Consider the following 25,752-nt stretch of genomic DNA (forward strand, 5'->3'; position numbering starts at 1 on the left):
AAAAGCGAGAGACGGGGTTCGAGTTGAAAGAAAAACAGTATGCGGATATACTCTGACTACTGGAGACACCTTTTTATTTCGAATTTCGAATTCGGCCTGCGTCGAAAAGGAAGCAATATAGCGAGAGACGGGGTTCGAGTCTACTGAAAAACAGTATGCGGATATACTCTGACTACTGGAGACACCTTTTTATTTCGAATTTCGAATTCGGCCTGCGTCGAAAAGCACTGAAGCAATATGGTCGTTGGGGATTATCAGCAGTTCGCACCTCACGAATCACCATAGGGATTTGAACCCACAACCCTCCACACAGGGGTTCGGACTACACCATTCTGCTAGATGGTAAAGCAAACAGAATATGGTAAGACTCCACGTTCCACTTCCCACCAGACGATCTGGTAGGACTGGCTTACCGACTGATGGACTGCTAACTAGCCATCCCAGTTGCCTTGCACAGTTCAAACTCTTCTCCGAAAGGCTTCAAGTTAGGGTTTCCCCAGCGCGTCGTGAGAAGCGCACAGTCGGTGGTTCTTAACAGGACTGATAAAGTTGTAAAATTTTTCACTTTCCTCATAATAGATAGACTGCATTTGTAGGATTATATCTGAGTTTATCACAAACGACTCAGGGCTACAGATTTCTCTAGTTCCTCCGGCCCCATATGACAATCGATCTCTGATTGTTTCACCAATGAATAATATTGACCGTCAAAATAACCCAGTGAGAAACCACACAAAGCACTCACCTGGTGTGAGATTTCCAGAGTCAACTAAGGCCAATTCCGCTCCGACGGGTTGGCTGCCCTCCTCCGCACTGGACGGCAAAGTGCATAGTGTGTGGTAAAGTGCAGCCAACCTGTCGGCGTCCACTTGCCAGCGAACAAGCCACGAAGCGAACAACTCGGTCAAGCATGCTGGATATGCAAGAAATGAGGTGTGAAAACATGTTGTATTACGGATATGGGCGGAAAGTGGGAGGAAGGAAGGTGAGAGATAAGCAAATAATGAGTTTGTTGACAGCAACCACTATTAAGGGAGGCGAGACACTCCTCAAACAGGCGACGAAACTTATATTGGCATATCGTAGGGGTACGCAAACTAAAGTCCGTATGTAAAAAAAGTGCGATGTGATGACAAGAAACTTATAGCATACGCCACTATTACGTGTCTTATTCGTCAAAATGTTACCACCACATATTCGATGCTGTTCTAGCTTCGTCCAATCTTATGTCCCATTGGGAACCTGGATTCTATGCTATGAAACGTTGTAAAAAGGATAGGAGAAAAGATATTAACAACATTGGTTAAAATATCCACGTATACATGGACTCGGTAGTCAGCAGCAAACCCGAAATCTGGAACAAGGGAAAGTGTGCCATCAGATTTAGTGCAGGCGCGTGTACCCACATAAAGTTATTGATTATGAAATCAAAGTACATCAGTGCGCAGTTCAATTCAGTCCCGTTTGGTTCACAGTAGTTTCCCTTTCTTTAGTTTGGTTATCAGCAAGGGGAAGAACGAGGGAGGTAGTAATCTAATGGAGGCAGTGGTTTGATCAATGCATTGACAATGAGCTGTTATAGGCTGCGCGCTGAGAGTAACGGATTTCATTCACGAAGCTCGTATTCAACATAAAATCCACACGGTAAGCCATTGCAAAACCTTTATAACCAGAAGAGAACAGTCTGTTCACGACCCTGGTTAACGGTGGCAAGGTTAAGAACGTGTAGCGATGTAGCAGCTTATTGGTTTTCGAAAGGACGAAGTATGAACCGATGCTATGTCGACCAATTTTGGCAAGCTAAACAAGATGCCATCAGAACACACGGCTTCCCTCTGCCTGATGGGATATTGCTCGCGTCCCCATTATGTCACAACGTTAAAGGTACAATGTGCTTAAGAATTACGAGTATTCGTTGTAAATACGTTTATCTAAATATGACGCTTTATTTCATTGATCCACGGCTTGCACAATGTTCCGTTACCCATGGAACGGAAGTAGTTTCAAAGTGGTTGAAATAAGTTATGAGGATAAAAATTGGACCAAATGATCCACTTCAAAAATAGGTAGGATGGAAACGGAAAAGTATGGGAAACGCACCCCGTCCCCGTTTCAAAGCTCGCCCCAGTGTGATGGGGAAACCAGACACCTGTAGCGACTCGGTCTTCCTCGCGGAAAGGTGGTTGGTGGCCGGTAGTTGAACTAGCAGGCCCAAACTAAATAGATCATCCAGTTGCGCGCATGCATCATGCCACTGATCAACCAACTTGCTAAGGACTGTTTGTGACAAGTGTACGGAGGGGGGACTTGGCCCCGGTGATCCGAGTGTCACCCGCTGCTCAATCTCTTCCGAGTCGCCTGAATGAAAATTTGTTTCTGTTGCTGGATTCGACTCCATGGAATTCACAAATGCTTCAGTCTTGATGCGCATTAGAACTTCATTGTTCTCCTAAAATGGCAAAGGAATTGATTAGTAAAATCACATCTTAAATGTTGCCAAAGTATTGGTGAAATGGTTTTGGCCGTAAAATGAAAGATACAACAGAAGAGGCGAAGCAACGACTTACTCGCGAGATAGACCACAAGGACAAAAGAAGATCACTGCCTTCTTCCGAAGCTTGCCACAGCGTGTAGACCAGAGAGCGTATGATCAGACTGATCAAGTAAGCCGAAGAAATATGCGTACTATCCGAGCAGTAGGAGTAAATCTGAGCGATTAAACGCTTAAAATCCGAATCAAAGGTCATCTCTCCCCTGGTTGTCATTCCGGATGGAGTTCGGTGAACCACTGAGGCTGGATGACAGAAGCGACCCAGCAAGTAGGTGTATAGTCGGTGCATTCGGGCGATAAGTAGCGGCATATCACGCCATAACTCCCAGTAGAGTAAGAAGTTCGTCAGCGAATACTAAGTGAGAAGTAGAGTGAGGAAACAGTGAGGTGAAACAGTCATGGATAAACTAGAGTAAGGGCGTGATAATTCTATAACTGAGGAAACCACAGTGGAACCCCCTCACAAGAGAGACCAATCCAAAATAAGGTTATTCTACTATGGTCTTGGGTTTGAACCCATTCCACACCCTCAATTAAGACCAGTTGATGTGTCATAAAGGTGTAAATTACCATCGTAACAGAAGTTACGGCTCATACACCTGGTTCCCCATATGGTGGCACGAAGTGCAGTGCTCATCCAAGGAGTGTGCGTTCACCGGACCGGTCAAAATCGAACTCTTACCGGAAGCGTACTCTCTCACAGAGCGAATGGATCGAGATAAAGGAGTCAAATATACGTGGATTAAATAGTTTTCCAAAACAAAACGCTATACTAGCTGCAATGGAATGAAAAGTGTGTTGAACATTTTCCCATCAACAGTTGAGACGTTGACAGTTCGCTATACTTACGACTGAAGTTTAGGATGGATATCTGATGCACGTATAAGCGAAAACGGGTAGTTGTAACCAGTTTGGGCTGTCATTCTGTCGGATGTTACTTCTGTTTTCTATCGATATTCAGTTCCTAGTTGAAGTCCTTTGTGACACTAAAAACACCCTATTTCCATTGTTGTTTCTGATAATAACTTACACAATAGCTACCACTGGATCAGGATCCCTAATGAAAGTAAAGTGCACTCAAATCAAACAATCAGCTATAAATTATTTAATAAAGGTAAGCTGGTTCCAGCTGCTACAGTTTCGGTCACCGGGAAATAGAAGAGCGTGGGAGGCAGTTGAGCACTGGGGGTCGTGATACGACCAATCAGTTTGCGAAACTGGGCAGCTACGCATGGAAGGCGACAGCTTTGATTCATGAGTGCCACTGACTGCCTGATTCTCTCATGTCTGCCAGTGTCATTAACCATTGGTGAGCTGAGTCCAACGATCCCCATCCAAGTAGCCAGCAGCTGTCGATTCAAATGAATTTACATGAGATTCCAAGAGTAAGTGAGTTTGTTGACCGACATTTGAACGAGCGGCATATCACGCCATAACTCCCAGTAGAGTAAGAAGTTCGTCAGCGAATACTAAGTGAGAAGTAGAGTGAGGAAACAGTGAGGTGAAACAGTCATGGATAAACTAGAGTAAGGGCGTGATAATTCTATAACTGAGGAAACCATTGTGGAACCCCCTCACAAGAGAGACCAATCCAAAATAAGGTTATTCTACTACGGTCTTGGGTTTGAACCCATTCCACACCCTCAACTAAGACAGTCGAGGTGTCATAAAGGTGTAAATTACCATCGTAACAGAAGTTACGGCTCATACACCTGGTTCCCCATATGGTGGCACGAAGTGCAGTGCTCATCCAAGGAGTGTGCGTTCACCGGACCGGTCAAAATCGAACTCTTACCGGAAGCGTACTCTCTCACAGAGCGAATGGATCGAGATAAAGGAGTCAAATATACGTGGATTAAATAGTTTTCCAAAACAAAACGCTATACTAGCTGCAATGGAATGAAAAGTGTGTTGAACATTTTCCCATCAACAGTTGAGATGTTGACAGTTGGCTATACTTACGACTGAATTTTAGGATGGATATCTGATGCACGTATAAGCGAAAACGGGTAGTTGTAACCAGTTTGGGCTGTCATTCTGTCGGATGTTACTTCTGTCTTCTATCGATATTCAGTTCCTAGTTGAAGTCCTTTGTGACACTAAAAACACCCTATTTCCATTGTTGTTTCTGATAATAACTTACACAATAGCTACCACTGGATCAGGATCCCTAATGAAAGTAAAGTGCACTCAAATCAAACAATCAGCTATAAATTATTTAATAAGGATACGCTGGTTCCAGCTGCTACAGTTTCGGTCACCGGGAAATAGAAGAGCGTGGGAGGCAGTTGAGCACTGGGGGTCGTGATACGACCAATCAGTTTGCGAAACTGGGCAGCTACGCATGGAAGGCGACAGCTTTGATTCATGAGTGCCACTGACTGCCTGATTCTCTCATGTCTGCCAGCGTCATTAACCATTGGTGAGCTGAGTCCAACGATCCCCATCCAAGTAGCCAGCAGCTGTCGATTCAAATGAATTTACATGAGATTCCAAGAGTAAGTGAGTTTGTTGACCGACATTTGAACGGAGATGCGCTGCTGTCATGAACCTGACTTTGAACTCAGTGCGACAGTGTTACTGTCAAGCGGTATTATAAAACATAGGAACTTTCGGCAGCCAACATAGGCCAACATAACTGCGTTGATCGGTAGCTTTAATTGTGTGAAGCAGATCCCCCGTTGCAGACTCAAAGTGCCGCAGTGCATGAATTAAATGAAATTGATGGGTGGGTATGAAACCCGATAGAGTAAGAACAACGGCCAGTCTCGTCCTCATTGTTGGCTCCCTGAACATAGAATTCGGTGTATGCACAGCACCTGGTTTTCTATGAAGGCTAAAAGATCGCCTCTGTTAAAGGCTACCTATCAACTGTAGTCCAAATAAATTCGGAGATGGGTAATTTCCTTATCCTCTGAAAGGCATCCTCTCTGAGGGGGGAGCAGGACTGAATCCAGCAATTCGTATTGTGAGTGTGCTTCAGGTAGACCCCAACGACGAATACCACATGGAAGCAAGTGAAAAAAGAGACCTTAAGTCGGCAAATGCGCATCAATACATGCTGCCCTTCAGAAATGAACACTTTGTGGTTGTTTGCTGCACACAAATTTACGAGGGAAAACGCTGTGAGAAGAAATCAGAAGAGCCCCTAAAATAGTGAAATCATTCAAATCACAACCTTGATAGGAATGCACAAGTAGGTTAGGCTACCCGGATGGGCTAGACCGAGAGGAGAGAGCCAATGTTACTACACATACGTGGGGCCACGCGACTCGTGTCCATAAGCGTGCCGACGAATTCTGGGGAAGCATATCTATACCGACTGGGATGTATCTATGGTGTGATAGGTCCACACAGTGGACTGTGCTTGTGCAAGCTTGAACATACGGGCCGCTGTAAGCCAATGCAACCGGGTGCTGTGATAGGGTAAAAATCTCCTACAGTAACCTCAGACGGACTGGTGGGAAACGGTCGTTCCAGGGAAGTGGCCTATAGGTTAGCGATCAGGGTTTGTCTGTGAATTGCAATGCACTCTGGGAAATATGTATTGTGTCCATTCCTAGAGAAGAATGGCCTCACTTGTTGTTACTAGAAATGGTCGTAGCAACAGACAAAAACGGTGAAACCATGAGAATATTTGAAGGTGTAATGCAAAAATGCAATTTTCCACGTGCTACAAATTACGGTACATTTTCTTCCAAAAAAGTCGATGGCTTGCTCTATGGTTCATTATGGTCACGTCAAAGCAACGAAACAGTGTTTCTGCCTACACACACACACATCCGCTTTCTATTCGCCAATAGCGATGGGGGAATTTCGAAAACGCTGCTGCTTGATGTGCAAGACACCACATTCAGTGCAGTCATCGACAAATAAACGCAATGCGTGCTCCCAGTCAGATGATCGGCAATCGACGAGGTATGGAGTGTAGGCTGTGATCCTGCTTGGCCTGGATGTTGTGTCGATAAATCTGACTGGTGCAGCTGTTTTTGTATTCCCGGCGGCACGAGCGCTCTCCCACACGCAGTCACAGTTGCTGTTCTATTTTGTCTCAGAAGGTGGCCATGAATCTACACTTGAATCGGCAGATGATGCTGGATCAGGAGGATGATGATAATGTAACTTTCACCGGCAACACGATTTGCCTTGTCAACAAAGATTATGCAGACGACGTCGTATGGTCTCGCTGACATCGTCGCCTTTGAACTACAACACCGTCATCGAATCGTTCAGCCGTAATACCCTTTCGGTGCCTAGCTGCCATGCCACCCGAAGGAAGCATGAGGGCTGGGATACTGCCAGGTTGCCCAAGCCTAGACAGGGGAAGTCGAGAGGCAGAGGTCGGGTTCGAACCACGAACCTTCCGGTCAGTAAATTCGCGCTCTAACCACTTGGTCCATCTCGCCCCGTCATCATCCACCTACTACTCATTCTTTTTAATTTGCTTATTATTGAAATCTGTAGTACAATACTGATGAGACACCGTAATGAAACTAGAGTATCATTCAAACCTATCTTTTGTGTTCGGTATTCAAGTTCGTTAAGGAAAAAGACCGTTTTAGGGAGAGACTTGTTGAGCAAAAAATGACTTCAGTTATAGCGAAAGAAATCACTTGGATCTCGAGTTCCGTAGGCAAGACTACGAAATACATATACATGTTCCCAATTACGGTCCAACATGTTGAAAATCGAGAAGAGCGACAGTTGAAAACTTCACAAACACTTACCAGAAGAAGCTCTGGAGGCAATACGTCGGTATCCAGTTCTTGCTTCAACAGCTGGAATGACTGACAACCCAGGGAGTATGGACCGAAAATAAGGGATCCTAAAGCGAATTAGGGATGGATCGTCAAGTATGGACATAACTATGCAATCGCGACTCCACGCTCAAACTAGGTGGTACAACAAAGCCTAATATCGCGGTTAAGAGGTGGAACACATGTAGCACATCTAAGCGTTCCATGAATGCAAGTTATGTTGAACGGTCTGTGTGGTCCGCGCTTGAAACACTAAAATTTGTAGCTGTCACTCAGATAGGAATCGGGGGATTGGAACACGAGGCAGTCTTCAGTTGGGCAGGCAGAGGGTAATATAATATCGGGGATAGGAGTCTAGAAGGACAATTTGAACCACACGGAGCTCTGCAGTTGAATAATTGAAAAACAAACGCAGTTTCCAAAAATACTATACAGGTTGATAAAAGGCACAGTGAATCTTATGAATACAAACTCAAACATATGTTTGAGTAACTGCGTCCATGTAGCCGCGGGCAGGTGTTGGGAGGTGGTGAGTTTGCAGGCAACTAAAACTGCTCCTAAAAACCACGCTACCCATGTCACCCATGGTTGAGGAAGCTCCAAATACTGTTTTTTGAGTCCATTACGGTGATGAACAAGAATGCGTTTCCGGTGCTATGATCGTGTGGACACAATGTTGATCGTTTGAATTCTGATTTCAAAACATCCATGAATAGTGTATAAGACTACGGTGCGTACTAGATTCCGAACTCAACCCGCCGATGATCTGTGGTTTTCTTGGGATCTTAATATCATTGACCTTATCCGAGAGGCATAGCAACAGAAATTGCAGACGCCGACTCCAAGGATTGCGTTAAGTGGTGGAATCCTGTACCAAAAAACGGCCCTATAGCTCGCAATTATTGCTGCTGCAGCCGATAAACCTAACTTCCACGTGATTGGTCAGAAGATGGGGACGCTTGCCGGTCCAGCAACGAGGCGGGCTCTGAATGGTCGAAAATGTGGACTGAACAGCTAGTCATCCGGTTGATAATGGTGTGCCTAGGAGACGTCCGAATTTCCAGTATACGACAAGCTGTACATGTTTTTTTTTACCTAATTTTGCGCACTAACTACACCTTGTGTACCCTTGGTGGATCTTCTGTTGACCGAGAACTAAGTTGGGGCATTACAGCTACTACACGTTATGAATCTGTGCCTGAAAACTTGACTACCTAAACAAAAGATTTTCAGAACATAAAGCAACAGTATGCAGCTGTTTAATCCATATTTGGGGTCGTCAATCACGGCTGACAGACTAACATGAATACTCTACGACTGATCTACACGTAGATGGACACAAATGCCACAGACCGGTGCCGTTCACGGAGAAAAACCTGTACAAGCAACTGACCGATTTTAGCCAGCCGAACGGGTGAATCCTCCGAACGAAGTTGGACTCTAACGTTTACATGGACCGAAGTCAGATCATCGGTGGAGTGTAGCCCGTCGATCGGACCGTCGGTGTGGTAGTTGAAGGAGTCAATGAAGGAATGTAGATCCATGGTGCGAGACAGCTGCAAGTGTGTCCTTTGTTTGAGAATCGAGCTGGCGAAACTGTACAACTTTAGACAGCGCTCGGCATCTTCGGGATCCCAATTCAGCAAGTCAGCAATATTCTGAGTGCGGAGAGGTGGGATTGAGAAGTAATTCATAAGGTTTGAGTAACCAATTGGGTAATTTTATTATGATACATTGAAAGTGGTCAAATATTTTCCATTGCCTGAGAACTATTGAAAAGGTGACGTGGCAGTACTCATAAGGTTGCTGGAGACTCTTCGTTTGTCATGACGATATACTGTGATATCACGAATATCGTTCCAATGGAGACATGTGGTGGTCTTTGCGCAGTAAATTCAGTTGATGAATAACATAAACAAAATATTCAGCCGAGTCTCCCGTTAGAGCCAAATTAGTGTGCAAACGAGTACATTCTAGGCATCGGAAAAGTGATTACAAGAAACAAATCACAAGAGAAACATTATTTGAATAATACACTGAGCAACTGTGAAAGACCGGAGACTATGGAAAAAACAGTAAATCCACTGTCCCCCAATAACTATGCGGTGAACCTGACCGAACGTTCGTACGAATGCACATATCCACACGTTGTTCTTCATTTTATGCAGAAGTTAGGGTTCATCCAAAAACCGTCAAACCATGGAGCCTATTTCCAAAAAGTTGCAGTACTGAAAACACAGTTAGATGCAGGAATTCAATTGACTTTTGTCTAGCAATCAAGCAAGATGGACCAAGTGATTAGAGCGCGAATTTACTGACCGGAAGGTCCGTGGTTCGAACCCAACTTCTGCCTCTCGATTTCCCCTGTCTAGGCTTGGGAGATCTGACAGTATCCAAGCACTCGTGCCTCATTCGTGTGGCATGGCAGCTAGGCACTGAAATGGTGCTGCAGCTGGACGATGGTACGCAAGAAACACGGCTGTACCCGCTGTTGCACAACCAACGGATGTTTAGAACAACTGGAAATTTCGGTTCNCAGTTTTAAGACGAATAGTAATTATTATCCCTATGAAACAAGGTTTCCATCAGGACGGGAGAAAACGGGTTACGTCATTAGGTAACCCCTTGGGTGTATTTGTTGGGTTAGTTTCACGTCCACTGCGGGAGCGGAAATCAGGAAAAAAGGAATGTTACGTTTCTACTTCATAATTATGAATAACACGGTCGAATAAATATTTATTTTATACGGATGGATACCCCAGAGAGACCGTTCCACCGCGTGTGGGCTACCAACCTGAACAAAATGTATGATGAAATTTGAATTCGTCGGTTGCACGGTTGGTGGTGTAACGGAAACCCAGTTCCAGATTAACTGGAAAATCACTAATAGTTTGTGCATTGGCTCGGTTCGTTCACGTTTACAACTAAGGTGGGCATGAGACCCAACGCGGACACTTAATCGTTCCACCTGACCGTTCCCTCTTGGGTTGTATGAAGTGTTCTGACTGATGGCAATGACTTTTTCATGAAGAAATCGCTTAATCTCATCCTAACTGAATGATGAACCGCGATCCAAATGCACTAATCTAGGCAGACCAAATGTAGCCAATAGTGGCACAAGGCATGAGATCACCGTAGACTAACTTATATATGGATATGGATAGGCGAACCGGAAGTGGGAATACCGGTCTACGGCCGTCAGTAGATATTTCGAATCGTGTAAGTTAGTGGTCATCTGAAGTCAATGACTGAACGTTCAAACTTTTGTGTGGCTTTAACGAGTGTTCAACCAGATGGCTGGAAGAAACCTGGTTTTAACTTCGCACACACATGACATTGCTTACTGACAAGCCGGATGTCCTATAGTGAGAGTGGGACTCGAGATAACTCCAGCTTGTGGACTGGAAGGTCCGTGGTTCGAACTCAATTTCAGCATTTCGACCATTCCTGTCTAGGCTTGGGCAACCCAGCCCTCGTGCCTCCTTCCGTTAGCATGGCAGATAGGCAAAGAAAGGGTGTTACAGCTGAACGATTTTTTTTAACAATCAGGCCACTAGGATACCAGAAAATAAGGTGGTGGTTGATCAGCTTATTGACCACCAGCAAGCGCACCTGAGCGATCAACTTTTGACGTACCGTCAAGGGTACATATCGTTCAGCTGTAGCACCCTTTCGGCGCCTAACTGCCATGCCACCCAAAGGAAGAACGAGGGCTGGGCTGGTAGCCAGGTTGCTCAAGTCAAGATAGGGGAAGTCGAGAGGCAGAGGTCGGGTTCGAACCACGGACCTTCCGGTCAGTAAATCCGGGTACATGGTCTCGATTCTATGACAAATTCATATATCGCTACGGACTTTGTATCAAGAGCAAACGTAGACGTAGGTTATCGACTCCAGGCGATATTAAATCATCAAAACCGAGTGACAAGCTATGACAACGAAAATGTCTTGTGAAACATAATTCCTTAGAACATTTCAAACAGCCTGAGGACTAGCGCATACTAAGCGCCTTTACAGCAACCCCACCCAGTGGAGCTGTGAGAAAAGACAAAGGAGTTCACTTCAGTGTTGTTTTTCGCTTCCGACCAAGCCCCCCAGCAGTCCTGACTATAAACAGTTTTTGCTTTCTTGGTCAATTGTCCAGTCAGGTTTAAGAGGCCAGACTGGCAGCTCCAGCACACGGATCTACTAGTCTCTTGAGAAACGGATGTGTCCAACGTACGTGGGTGGGTCGGTCCGTGTGGTGACCATTAACCGACATCCGGTATCATTCATTACAATATCCGGACAGTATTGGTTCTCAGCTAAAACAACCGGTTGAAGGTGGTTGATTGACCAAACGCAGTTAGGTGAATTTTCCCTCCGATCGAGGATAGTGGATGAATCCAACAATCGTAAATAAAATCTAGTGTAGTCTGTTAAACAGATGTGCTGCAGACCCCTAGTTCCAAACTAGATAAAATGCTAGTTAGATAGCTGCCTAACCTAACACAGGGTGTTCATTGCTAGAAACTGGTAAAATCCGCGCAACTCTCAGCACTACTTGTCTCGCGTGGACAAGTGCAATTCTAGATGTGCGTGGCAGTAAAATACGGTACTCAAATGATCAACCTGCTGTTCAACCAGCTTCTTGCACTAGCCACGAAATTGCAAAGACCCTTTGGCTTTTGTAAAGAGGTGTTGTTGTTAATTTCTGATGCTGCACGAAACACTAACGTTTAGGTTCGTGTGTACCAAATCAAAATTGCTCACAAACCCAGTCAATTGATAGGTGCATTGGCCGATCTGCTTAGAGATTTGAATGCCGCCAAGCTGATCAGGAGCGAGAAAAGTGAGTAACCTTAATAGCACTTGTCATAGTATGAATTCGGTGTTACCAGTTGGTGATTTCCGATTGAAATGTGTCACTCTCGTGCCGTTCTTTATCCTACCTGAGGTTTTAATTTAAGTTTCGAGCACTGGGTTAGTAGTCGTACGCTGTACTTTGGAGAATAACCACTGCTGTGTTCGATATGTTGCCCATAGTCCATAGTTTGCTGAATTCTCTTGCAACTGATGGGTCGGCTAGACTCAGACTCAGCAACTGTAGTGAATCAGTGCAAATACGCAGTAAATATGGAGGGTTACATGCTCGTTATCGGCAGCCCCGCAACTGAAAATTACGCTGATAAGACTGTAAAAGATGTCGTTAAGATTACGGTGAAGGTCCCGTTCAGATTCGTGTAGAAATTGAGCACCAAAGTTGAGATCATATATTTGTATGGCATGTAAACCGACAATAAAGAAACTTACTTCCAGCTCATCGGTCCAAGCAAGTGACGGTGATGCATGCTCCGAGTTCCCAGCTAACTGCACCAAACATTCCCTGTTCAAAGCATGAAACTTCAGGAAAAAGTTGGTCATGGAGCAGAGTCTCATGAACACAGCACGCAGACGAGCTACCTCGGGGAGCTTGTCATGAGAACGAACAAGTGACGAGCGTGGTGCTAAAATTTAGAACCAAAAATAAAATGCACTTGCTCAAAAGACCCTGCACGAAGAGGAGAGGAAGATTGGGTCAACCAAACACAGTATTGGCAGTAAAAGTGGAAGGGAAACAGAACTAGGCAGGTGAGTTTTCAGAAAGTGTCCACTTGCACTCGTTTGTTGCTAGATTAGTGGCGATAAGCCTCTTTGTGGTTAGTTTGCACGTGAGCAGGCATCTACCACGTTGCATACAGAGATTCGGAGATGTATTTTAGGCGGCCATAAAAACCTGACGCAAGTGGATGTTTCTTTGAGCTTATTTGGTTGAATGGCTTCCCCAGGTATTCATCCAGCCATCAGATGAGGAATGGAAATCACGTTACCCATACTATTGGGCAGGTATGATGTTGGACCGAAGTATGACAGAAACCGAGTCTGGTGCATGTCGATGAGAACAATAGTTTGGAAAACTAGCGTGGGAAAAACAAATACACTCATTCGCACACGGGAGACTTAACTGAAACTCAGCTGAATCGTTTATGATGTCGAACAGCTTTCAGCAACCCTATGAGTGACGTCGGAGAGATTCACACTCAAATCTACGTCAGTAAAAACTCAGTTTTTACTCTTATTTCACACGGCAAAACGTGTTTGACGTTTTCTTTCGACATTGGCAATAGAAGAGCAACAGAAAAACCGGTGTGAAAAAGCAGCTGGGGTTGCACGTGGACGAATGTCAGTCAAAGTCTACAGCGACCAGCTTCTTTTCGATCAGTTGCGTAAAATTCACGTTGTGACTCTCACAGACTGAGTTCTCGCTCTTTTGCACGAACAACAGGAGCAGCAGGCACACTGTTCCCGTTCCAAGACAGAAAGGACCTTACGACTAGAGTCAGCCATGAATTAACCTGCAGACAGCCTACGGCACCATGTCCTGCATTTATACCACTGGGTGACCGTTCCAGAGCAGTCTTGACAGTGGGTCGCCTTAAAGTGGTTTATGACCCTGAGGTCGAATTTAGCCATAGCATGATTACTTCGTTTCTATCGATCGACTCTGAAAAATAACCTAGAAAAGGAGGCACTGGCTGGATTAAGAAAACAGCACACCGGTAAAACTTGTTTATCGCTACTATCACAGATGGAAAATGGATAATGCCTAACAGAACTCACAGGAAGTAAGCTCCACGCAATCATTCAAGAATTCTGCCAGCTGATGGGGATAGTGACTGAGATGATGAATTGTGTGTAGGACTGATTTTTCAAACCAGGAGCAGGTTTTGAAATTCCCAAACAGCTTGATAAGTTCGGAAAATACCGAACCTGGAAAAGGAATGAATGTAAACAGTGGATTTAAGATATGCGAAATTGACCATAGTGAAAAATAATGTCAGGCTTTAGACGAACTGGTTGTCGCCTGATAGCTTCAAAAATGGAATGTCAAGTCAATAATACTATAATCTAATAAAGTCCAGGTGTCAGGTCCATACACGACAGAACAAATGAATCATTCTATGTTACTGTTTTACAGTTCACCAGGCCACGAGAGTAACAGGTCCCACAGCCGTGGGGCCGATGCGAAACCGCAAATTAACAGCTGTGTTGAAGAAAAATCGCACGGTACTTGAGTGTTTTACGCGGATACCTTCTTGTTGCTGATTCCACATTGTTCCCGTAATACTGATGAAAGAACTGATTCACAAACTTACCGGGACCATCTGTATGGATACGCTCCATGCAGGCGTAACATTCTTGCATGATTTGATATTCATGATAACCCATGACTGCCTCGGCGTCTGTACCAGCTAGACACAGCTCCGGGCTTACACTCAATGTGTAGAGAACGCCCTTGACATCCAACATAAACGCTTGAGCGCCTGTCTGTCTGAAATAAAGACAAATGGGTCCTAATAAGAACATAAACATCAGCGGGATCGGTATCAAACCAAACTCAGTATTACATAAAAACGTACTACTGCATGTCCAAACGTGGTCCAAACATAATATACATCAGCGGGATCGGTATCAAACCAAACTCAGTATTACATAAAAACGTACTACTGCATGTCCAAACGTGGTCCAAACATAATATTCCCTCCACCACACCTTTTCCGTGCCAATAGGTCTGGCATTGTCAGAAAACCCCAGTAATTTCTCAAGTCAGCCTGACAGATGGATCGATGTCTTAATGAAAGCCTACAGATGACAGTATGCTAACTTAAAGTGACTTGAAGAGTTGCTTGACCTGGGATCCAGTGCGGATACCTCCCAAGGACGTCTCAACCGGGTCACCTTAAACTTCCATCAATCCATTAAGATCCTTTGGACATCTTATAGAAAAATACCAGGACGTCTTAACGTGCAGAACTTACGGAAGGTCCATAACCAGTGAGAATCGAGAAGTTGCAGTTTCAGAGAAGTGTTTGGAAAACAATGGGTAGATTTACTGCTGTACAACACTTCACTTTTGATACAAAACGTCATCAGGCTAAACGAGCGAGTTACAAACCCGGTGGGACAGGGGACCAGTCAGCGAAGTCTCTCTCCACTAGCTAAGAGAAGTTCGAAACCAACAAATCAAGCAGCTACACCCGTCAACGCACAAGAAATAACTTCAAGCCTGAATCGGTGAGCATATGAGAAGCAAAAACAAATCACCAAAAATGCAGGTATATATATAGCACTAGAAGAATACCGAGCTATGGCGGTACACGCAAGGGGCACGGAAAACAAAATCAAATAGGAGGATATTAAAGTGCTGAGGCGGGGACCACAACTTATACCGTGATTACTGAGACGATGTGAAATTACACGCCCCTCAACGGTAACGGAATGTAGAGCATAGAATTGTAAGACGTGTGCAGAGCGGTCAAGTTGACACATAACGGTATGCGATTATCAATGAAAAGCAGTTGTCAGCTGAAGTGGTTTGAATCTCAAAACAACTGAGGCCTCGTTTCTCCGACCAAACTGCCGTAGCATTTATTAACCTACAGAGACCAACGAGGGTTGTAAATGAGACTTACAAGAAATCAACAACTGGGGTACTCCGAACTAAATCCGAGCCACATACATAGAATCCCCTCTTCCCCACCAATCGGTCACTCACAGTAACCAACAACAACTTTTAGCCAATATTCAACACTAAACCAGTGAAGTCCTCCGACTCAAACTTACATATCACACAGACTTACTTACAGCGAATGTGGAGCTGCTGGTCCTAGCCACTGTGGCTGAATTTGAATAAGGCGCACTGGCTCTTCCACATCCCACGTGGCAAGCCTTGGTCCATGCGTAAGTCTCCAAACCTCCAAAATGCGACGATGAGGGGCGTGGATGAAAAGGCATCGTGTGGTCCGCGGATAACTGATTGGCTTCCTTGCAACCGAGTCGATTCCTGGGTCTGAAGTACGCTCGAGTGCGTCCACGAAAGCTAATTCCGCGTCACGGTAGCCTGAAAAATGGAACGAGGGGAAACTCGACGGCTGCAGTGATCAAATATGACCCGCACTATATCCGTATATGCTGACTTCATCAAAGTTTACCCACTCTGGAGGGGATATCTAGTAAGTGGTCATAAGCTGGAAGAAGTCTGCTTGAAACAAAAGAGTGAGGTTGGGTCAATGAGGACTACAATAAATTTGAAAAACTGTAAGGTGCAATTCTGAAGAAAAATCAGCATGCAAGGTACCGTCAGCAACACACCCGTAAGAGAACACAAGCCGTTCGTAATAGGTACGGCAACGGAGAATCCTGTCCTTTAAATTGGAGAGGGCGACCCGTGAAATTAAACCCGACTTAAAGAAATACTGTCGGTGGATGAGTTCGGATGCAAGACGGTCCTTTCTCTTTCGAAATTCAAAGCGAAAGCCTGCTTTGCGATGTTGTAGGGCCAATAGAGATATACATTAGATAACCTCTCTCTCTCAAAAGTAGTAGGTTAGAACAAAGGGAAAACATAAACACCACTTCCCACGACGGAACGCGTCGAGTAAATTAAACGGCGGGAAGGACAGACTCCAACAGACCTTTCCACATTCGAACCACACGTCTCCTATTCAAATCCACTAGAAGCCGCGACCAAGNCAGACCTTTCCACATTCGAACCACACGTCTCCTATTCAAATCCACTAGAAGCACGCGACCAAGACTGTCAGTTACCGCGATCCATTGCTGATCGGAAGAGATTGCCATTGCACCGTGGAGAACATGACGTCGTTGATCGGCAAGTCCGTGGTGTAAAGTCAGAGGTGTACCGTCCGCTTGAGGGCAAGAGGATGTTGGAGTGACTGGCTCACCAGAAGGATCCGTGAACCGAACGACGAATGTGTCCCGCTTTCCAGCGCTTTTTTGATAGAAATGGGGAGATGTATCCGCACAGTGACAGGTTTATAGCAGTTTACCAGAAGAAAACTAAACGAGACAAGTGTTACTAGGTAGTCAGCAACATCCGCGAAGCCGTCTACTAAGTTCCTGGGACCATTAGCTTGGGATTTGCCTTCAACTGAATGAATGCTTGTTCTCTGGTTCTAAAAAAGGTGGGGTCCCTCAAACAAACTGACAAGTAATCTAGCTACTAATTTTTAATAGCTAACGAAATCTTGAAAAAACGTCAGATAACGGACATTGGCACTGGAACCCCAATAGAACCAACCCGAGGTGACTGACTGCACCCACAGATAACGGGTTTGAGAGTCGTGCCGCTGACTAAAAACGGGAAACTGCCACAACCAGGTTCGAACAAAACTCACCCAAAACTGACCTGGAAGATCCCAGAATGACCCTTTTGGCTTCCGCATAGAGAAGAGATGTGATTGAGGCAGTTGGGACCTGGAAAGTACACAATAAAGTTACTGTTCCTGGATTGATTGGTGAATCGAATACATACAGTTTGGGAGACGAAAAGAAATAACATAAGGTATATCGAAACATCCTGACATGGAGGTTTACAGATGACTTCTGTTCATGCCTGCTTGGAAATACCTCAGCCTCCATATTTCCCAGGAGTAGCGTACTAGCTGAGTGTCGAGAGTACGATACAGTTAAGCGAGGCGTTATTCATTCACTATTTATTGCATTCACCAAATCACAAGATCGGTCGAGTCAAACTAAAAAGTGATGTCGTTTCCGTGCGATGGGCCTAATCTGTAGCCTTTCTAAAAGCTACAAAATACCACTTGTAGCGCGTGATGGTTTCTTACGGAGATGAAGACGTTATGTTATGATGAAGGAATTTCAAACCACCAAAGATAGAAAAGCGTAAACAACGAACTTTGTCAGCTGGTGGCTGGAAAATCCGCACTCAGGTAAATGATACTCGAAATGCACCAACTCAATTGGTAAGCCTCTGGAAATTCACTCTTTAAGTGCGTGACGCTACTGACCGGCGTCCAGCAACTAATGCCCTCTAGGATCGTTTTCTCAATGCTTGCTGGAGAATAGTGCATGAAGGGGAATCAGAGAAATGCCACTGGAGTTTTTTGCTATCCGGTCGAGACATATGTTGCAGTTAATTTCGTCAACCATGAACCATGCACAGTCGTGCGTTGGTTCGGAATGCTACTACATTCAGACACAAACAGTACGAGTTGAAACAGGAGAGTGACTGGGGTTCATAAAGTAATATGAAAAATATAAAGCAGTGGTTTGAAGGTTGAAAGCGTGGAACCTCAACACGTAGATTGAGGCGTTTAGTCACTCATGGGGAGTGAATCTCTGCCACCCAAACCTCGCAGAAGGCATGAACTGACAGGAATAAGACGTGTTATTAGGCATTTTGTGCTTTATCCCCAGGTCATTATTTGCCCGCCAGGTATTCTCGTCAGAGCAGGCTGCAGAAAACAAAGCTCGACCGGAAAATCGATCGCCTGCCATACAAGCAACATGAACAAGCTGGCAAAGCTGGTCAAACCACATTACAACGTCAAGCCGAAAAACACTAGTTGTATTACGGCATTCTAACCAGGCGTTCGTATGATACATGTGTAATACATCGAAGGCGGTCAAAGATAAGGAGTCGCCTTTAGTCCTCAATGTGCAGTGGTCACGTTTCATAGCCGAAAATCAGTGCGGAATTTACTGCGGCACCATAGGCACCGCCCTTTACCGCAGTATAAACGTCGCGTCGTTGTCAAAGGTGATAAAGCTGAATGAAAGTAGAGCGCGTTTGAAAAGCTTAGCGCTCACATCGTCAGCAAGGAAAAGTGGTTTAAATTATTACTTACAGCGCTTGAGAAACGATTACCAAGTTCCGACCAGCGTTCTGAAGCGCGACAACACAATCTCGGTTGTTCATTATATATCATATCTAGACGGGATCCGAACCAAGCATAGTAATTACTATTTTCTAGGGTTTTCTTTCAGGAGAGAGATAGGGTCAGCGAAAACAGATGTCGTAAAGATTCCTGCCACTACAAAGTTGAACAGTATGACAATAAGCAACCTTAAAAGACATTTTTTGCGATGAACTTGGGGGACTGTTCAACTCGGACCCGGATGCGTCCAACGGTGCTAGATTGAAGTATGATGAAGATGCTCAACAGTTCCATACAGTAACACGATCGAATACTCCCCTTAGATCTTAGAAGGGGATGAAGCTTGGTGTTCTAGGAGCTGTCATCGGGTGAAAATTTGGCCGTTATACCAGCAACCTGCTCGAGATTCTACGAAGGCAGACGTGTGTTAGCAAACTAGAATGGATGATCAGGAAACTGACCCCGGATGTCCAGAGGCGAGCCGCTCGACTGGACAGTACAGGCCTACCGCTCTCGCGGTAATAAAAAGTATTTGGAGAATTAGGGCTGAGTATATCATACAAAACGCCTGTCTGTTTCATATGCAGTATCGTACGGGTATCACACGAGCGTTTCTAGATGGGATGAAAAAGGCTGACATGCAACAGTAGAAAAATCAAATCATCCAGCTACGGAACCTCTTCAGCAGCGAGGCATCAGTGTTGAACACTGATGTTATGTTGTTGATGATGATGGAACCCATTCAGTGAGTGGCTGCCGGACAAACCCATGGATGCCTGAGAACTGACAGCCTAAAGAAGAATAATCGAAGAGCCAGGTTCGGTTCGAACAAGAGACCTGCATGTCGTAAACAACTTGTGAAGAACTATCGTAAAAGGTTAGGAAAAGCCTTGCATTGATGCATTTGTACGCAATCCAACTCCACTTCGACACGTGTGTTGGTTTGGCTTCAAGAATGTTCAAAACTACGGAGGACTTGTAAGCCTCACTACTCCTTCTTCTTCCTTGTTTCTCATCTACGCTTCAATGCCTTGTGCCTCCATTTTATGTACGGATTTGAAGATGATGTGAATTCACACTCTAACCGCTAATGTCTATCGAAAGTACCAATCTTTAAGTGTGCCGGATTTTGCACGTCCTGCCTACGTGTGGTAATTCTGCCCTCAAATGTTTTGTTTCATGAAAAATACCAAATCATCACATGTACCACCATTTCGTCGAACCATAAAAAAATAAAATTTCCATAGAAATGGAATCCGAAAAAGTAGGAGACGGGTTTTCGTGATCTCTACCAGCCTACAATAACCTTTTGCGTCAGCAGATCATTGGAACCACACCAACTACACCCAAACTCTTCGTAAACTCTTCCACACCCATGTCACACACTATCCAGACCAGGGTTTGCACAATTCTGGAAAAGGGGAGAACAACAACACTCGTCTCGCAAACAATGATTCGGCATACGTAACACATGCCAAGCGACCGTAGTTGATAGTGCTGTTGGATGTTGTCCGCGACTGAATTACGTGCTGCACAACCAAACGCGTGTTCCTAATTAGGTCATTATCTACAGTGGCTCAGTACCGGGCAATCAGACACATTGTCATCAGAGTTAATATAACAGGGGTATGTAGAATTTTCCACCACCTCCAGTGCTTCCCCTTGAGTTGCAAGGGGAATGTTCAGAGACTGTAAGTTCTCAAGCATTAGTTTGCACTTTGTAGGTGCAAGGCGCAAGCCAAAAGATAGCATGATGATAATCAGTTTATTCAACAGCGCCAATGCTTGGCATTCGTATTAGGACAATGTCATCTGCCTACTCCAGATTGACGAAATTCTTACCAGCAACGATATGAACACCGGGGTTTCGAAGAGCCTCAAGCGTTCACCTCATTATTTCATCGATAATGAAGTTGGGAAAAAGTGGACAGAATGGACATCCACTCCGGACACCACTTTCCGTAAGAAAGTTTTTAGGCAGCTCAGCATACACTCACACGCTCAGAAGTATATAAATACGAAAACCGGATTTGGTTCAAAGTGCTGACAGGACGTTTAAATTTAAGGAACACAAAGGCACGTTGGGCTGCCCTCAAGCCTAACATGCATCTCTGCCCGATAGGAATCTCACTTGACGCTCACGAGTCAAACTTTCGCGTGCCGCTTTAGAACGACGAAGAATCAGTGACGCCAGAATCCTGGCTACAATGTGAGTCAAACTGGCAGCACTGTAACCACATTCACTGTGAGTACCCTTATGGAAAATACGCACTAGTATCCACCCACCCCAGTTGTTTGGGGCATTCTATTTCTCTCTGATAGACAAATAAGTTCGAATGGCGCTGACTAAGGAATTTACGACCGTCTTCGAATAGACCACGTGGAAGGTCGTCTGGACCAGCAGCAAGTTACGTTTCAGTGGCGATGCACACTCAAACATTCCTATGGCTGAAGGAGGTTCCATATTCACCAAAACAAAGAGCGGTCTGGGGTGACTCAGCATACCTTTTCGTAGATCTACAACTTGTTCCTCCGATGCGGAAATAGGAGGAAACGCCACTTTGTGTCCGACTATCTATATGGTTCACCGAAAACATGAGTAGCGGGTGCATCACTGATACTGATAAAAAATGCTCGACCTGGGTCAGGGCCAAATATTGCCTATTTGCTCGTTATTCAATTTACCGGTACATGTTCAACCGAATGAACAGTAATCGCAGGATGTGTTAACAGCCTAAACCCAAAAGATACAATTTTTGGTTCAAAATGAAATGGTGTGGGGTTCGGGTAACCGAGCGACCAAATCAATCGAATGATTCATGCATCAGAAAGCCGTCTCACTATACAACTGTCCGATCGCTACTGATCAAACACATCAAACTTCTTGTCAAAGTACTAAACCTTTACAGAACTACCGAGAAACTTGTAGCCTACGATTTACAGTGATCAGCTTATCGTAATTCAATAAAAAATCTGCAGGCCTGTATTTTATACCTATTAATAGTGCTTCGTTTTACTTTAATTTTACTGATGTTGGTTAGTCGGAGTAGGGAAAAGTCCCAGGGGCGAACTGCTCTGATACGGGAAGTGTGTAGCAGAAGCACTAGCCGTTTTCACTAATGGACTTCGGAGGCCACCACATAACAAACTAACTTATTCCACGATGGCGAGATGACTAAGTGGTTAGAGCGAGAATTTACTGACCACAAGTTCTGTGGTTCGAACCCAACCTCTGCATCTCGACCTCTCCTGTCTAGGCTTGGGCAACCTGGCAACACCCTAGCCCTCGTACTTCCTTCGAGTGGCATGGCAGCTGGACAACGAAAAGGTGCTACAGCCGAAAGGGGGGTAGCTTATTCCGAAGTCGCTGCAACTGGAAAAGCTTCCTCCGAAGAGACACATGATGAAATAGATGACAGTTAAGATTTTCGAATTGAGAACCAGATGCTCACCTCTTGAGAGATATTAAAGCTGATAAATGGCTTTCTCCCTGTCACAGTCCACAAAGTCTGTACGGAGAGAGAGTGCCACGATGCGTCTGCGAGTTGTGTCGGTTGCGTAATCGTCCTTCCAACAATGAAACTAAAGAAATCTGGTAGCCTGCTGGCTATGGCGAATAGTTAGTATGAGGCAAAAGGAACCTCACCTGCACATACTAATTGCCCGTGTGCTTCACCATGTGGTATAAGGAGCTTTCGGAAACGAAGAAAAAGTGTGTTCTCTTGTATCTGATCCTTTGTTGGAATTGGAAGATCGGGAATAGATAACGCTTGCAAACTTCTCGTGAGAACAAGGCGGAGATCCTCCACATTCAGCACAAAAATAGCCGAACCACAAAGAATGGACAGTTCCTACAAGGACAGTTGTAGAAAAGGGTGGTGTAGACACAACCCACGGGAATATCCGACTGTGTCCGCAGAAAAATCGACTTTACAGGTCCTGAGTTGGGATCCAGCTCCAACAAACATTCTCCGCACTTTAATGTGGGGAAACGTAGAATGGCATGAAAGTGCATTTACCAGGTGGAGAAAGAGGATTCGGCCATCATCGGTACCGACCAGACAAATGTCTATATCTTGTGGGTAAGCACTTTGGGACAACGGACACCGATTAGTTCTATCTGAGATACTTACCAATTTGGTCGAGGAAGAGTTGTTACAAACAACGAACGAATGCCACTTAATAAGGATGGATATATACAGCTCTGAACATACCTGCCAATATCCACCGATTGAACTTGTTGTGATGAATGATACGATTGGAGTTTGGAGACTGTAAACGAAAGCAAGTTATCGAAGAGTGACATACCTTGAAAGACATACAAAACATCATCAACTCCCAAAATGAGTGTGTTTGAACGAGGGGAGATGATCAACTGAGTGGCGTGAATGAGCTCCGAGAGGTGTTCCTTCCCAGATATAAGCAGACTAGGCGTGACAGACATTGGGTTACGAGGGGCCGTAACAAAAACCAGTGGACTTGGGACAAATGCGTCTCAGTGTGTCCGATCTCCCGTTGAATTTCACGTAAGATACATTAAAGAACATAAAAATAGACGCCAACCATGAACATAGCTATAATGAGAAGAAAAACAAGTGTGGATTGTGTCACCATATTGAAAAAATCGTTGAGTTGGGCCGGAATACCCAGACCTAGACAGGGGAAATCAAGGGTCAGAGGCCGGGTTCAAACCACGAACCTTCCAGTCCGCTCTAAACACTGGGCTATCTCGCTCCCGTCACCATATTAATTACTGCTTGTTATTGTCTGTTTATTCACTGCGACTCGTGATGAACTCGAGCCTCCGGGGATGTTGTAGAACACGAGAAATCGGTCACCATCCAATTCTGGATCCGTATTACGGAAGCAGAGAGCAACAAGGGTCTCGTACTGTCTCCATAGATAGCGTATATTTTCTTCCAAGACGATGTTATTTGTGACTCCACCTAAGGACCAGTAATTTAGCGTAGCCGCGGAATAAAAATGGATCTTCCAGACAAAAAAGATGTTTTGACAAACGACCTTTGAAATGGTTAGCAAGGACCCGCGCACTCCCCATTAACCCAAGACCAAGAAGTTAACGACAGCATCCTCATTATCATCATCATCATCAACAGCATGACATGGGTGTTCAACACCAATGCTTCGATGCCGTACAACCATGATTTATTTGAAAGCCCTATTGTAAAGAAAAGAATAAAGGTGGACGGGGGAAGGACTTAGTTCTAGCTTACTACAATCATTCCAAGGTACCTATACCTCCAGACATTCACTCAGGCAATCCGGATAGAAACTACCAACAACTACCAACAACAAGAACGCCACTGACATCAGTTGGCAGTTACATCTTGTTCTAGCACCTGACGGAGTGTGAAGATTTGGTCAACGCAACCTACGCCAGGCCCGAATCCCAATTGCTGCTCTCGAGTCAGTGTCTCACGATCCACCGTAAGGCGACGAAGCACAAGCGACGCCAACAGTCTCGTTGCGATAGGGGTCAAGCTGATCCCCCTGTGGTTGCCACACTCACTACGAGCCACCTGTTTTAAAATTGGGCACCATCACCGACTTGTCCCAGTTGTCTGGGACAGACTCCTTTGACCAAATGCATGCAAACAGAACAGACAAGTGTTGACTGAGGACCTTACTCCCGTCTTTGAACAATGACGATGGGAGGTCATCCGGGCCAGCAGCTCGGTGGCGCTTGAGAGAACATATGTAGCCGTAAACCTCCGAGGCCGTAGGTGGTTCCACGTTCACCGTCTGGGATTCTACTTCACCTGTGGTCTCTGGATGAGTGCCAGCTGGTGGGTGGGATGCACCATGCAAAGAGGTGGTAATCTCGTCACAGTATGCGTTCACGTCTGATGGTGGAGCATCTGGAAGAGACTCTAGAAAACGATTCTGGTAAATTCATCTAACATCCGGATCTGGCAGTCTCTCAGTTGCCAAGCGATTTGTCCGCATTTTACGCGGCACAGGGAAACGTAGGGAGAAGCGACTCCGGACGAGGGCGTAGTCAGAATCCACAAATATGTTCCAAAACGACCGGCATTCAGTTATTGATCCGGGTGAGATGACCCAAGTGGTTAGAGCACGAATGTACTGACCGAAAGGTCCATGAGCAGAACCCTACACCCGTCTCTCGACTTTTCCTGTCCAGGCTTGGGCAACCTGGCAGTATTCCAGCTCTTATGCAACCTTCGGGTGGCATGGCAGTTGGGCGCCGAAAGGATGTGTTAGGAGGCACTCCTAACGAACATATTGCTCAGCATTTCTCTCTCTCTCTATTTCAGCCTTTCATTGGACTGCTTTGTTCCATTCCATTCTTGATTCTTCGAATCTCGATATTGGCTGTTCAGTTGCTGCAGTATAATTTCCTCAAGGCTTTTTGTCTTCTCAATTTCGTGTGTAACTGACAAGGTTGATTGACTGATTAGTAGAGAACATAACACTGGCGACGGGAACCCTTCACGAACCCAAGAATGTCAATTTCAGCTGAGGATTTCAAATCAATCCTTCAACAACAACAAGCGAAATTTGAACGATCTCAATTGCGACTTATTCAGCCTCTCACTCAAGTCATCAATCTCCAAACTTCAGTTTCATCTCAAAGTGGTAGCTCACTATCCTTTGCGGATTCCATTGCTGCAACTATAACTGAATTTCACTATGAGCCAGCATCTGGTCTCACCTTTGATTCGTGGTACAGCCGTTGGGAGGATAC

At 45.0% G+C, this 25,752-nt stretch overlaps 2 protein-coding genes across 2 annotated transcripts in view; one reads left to right on the top strand and one right to left on the bottom strand.

Moving 5' to 3' along the window:
• Nucleotides 1–25,752, bottom strand: part of T265_01300 (hypothetical protein) — a gene marked incomplete at both ends in the record, with an annotated part of 72,897 nt that overhangs the window by 21,444 nt on the left and 25,701 nt on the right. Inside the window, 13 exons of the mRNA XM_009165306.1 lie at nucleotides 746–913; nucleotides 2,101–2,449; nucleotides 2,568–2,906; nucleotides 7,279–7,376; nucleotides 8,702–8,966; nucleotides 12,598–12,791; nucleotides 13,945–14,094; nucleotides 14,481–14,743; nucleotides 15,970–16,225; nucleotides 16,800–17,116; nucleotides 17,534–17,601; nucleotides 22,478–22,607; nucleotides 24,556–24,916. Of these exons, the coding sequence (XP_009163570.1) occupies nucleotides 746–913; nucleotides 2,101–2,449; nucleotides 2,568–2,906; nucleotides 7,279–7,376; nucleotides 8,702–8,966; nucleotides 12,598–12,791; nucleotides 13,945–14,094; nucleotides 14,481–14,743; nucleotides 15,970–16,225; nucleotides 16,800–17,116; nucleotides 17,534–17,601; nucleotides 22,478–22,607; nucleotides 24,556–24,916 (2,958 nt within the window). The remainder of the gene's footprint in view (nucleotides 1–745; nucleotides 914–2,100; nucleotides 2,450–2,567; nucleotides 2,907–7,278; nucleotides 7,377–8,701; nucleotides 8,967–12,597; nucleotides 12,792–13,944; nucleotides 14,095–14,480; nucleotides 14,744–15,969; nucleotides 16,226–16,799; nucleotides 17,117–17,533; nucleotides 17,602–22,477; nucleotides 22,608–24,555; nucleotides 24,917–25,752) is intronic.
• Nucleotides 25,511–25,752, top strand: part of T265_01299 (hypothetical protein) — a gene marked incomplete at both ends in the record, with an annotated part of 7,736 nt that continues 7,494 nt past the window's right edge. Inside the window, one exon of the mRNA XM_009165305.1 lies at nucleotides 25,511–25,728. Coding sequence (XP_009163569.1) covers nucleotides 25,511–25,728 — 218 coding nt within the window. The remainder of the gene's footprint in view (nucleotides 25,729–25,752) is intronic.

Source organism: Opisthorchis viverrini (genome assembly GCF_000715545.1).
Source record: "Opisthorchis viverrini unplaced genomic scaffold opera_v5_14, whole genome shotgun sequence".
Classification (NCBI taxonomy): Eukaryota; Metazoa; Platyhelminthes; class Trematoda; order Opisthorchiida; family Opisthorchiidae; genus Opisthorchis; species Opisthorchis viverrini.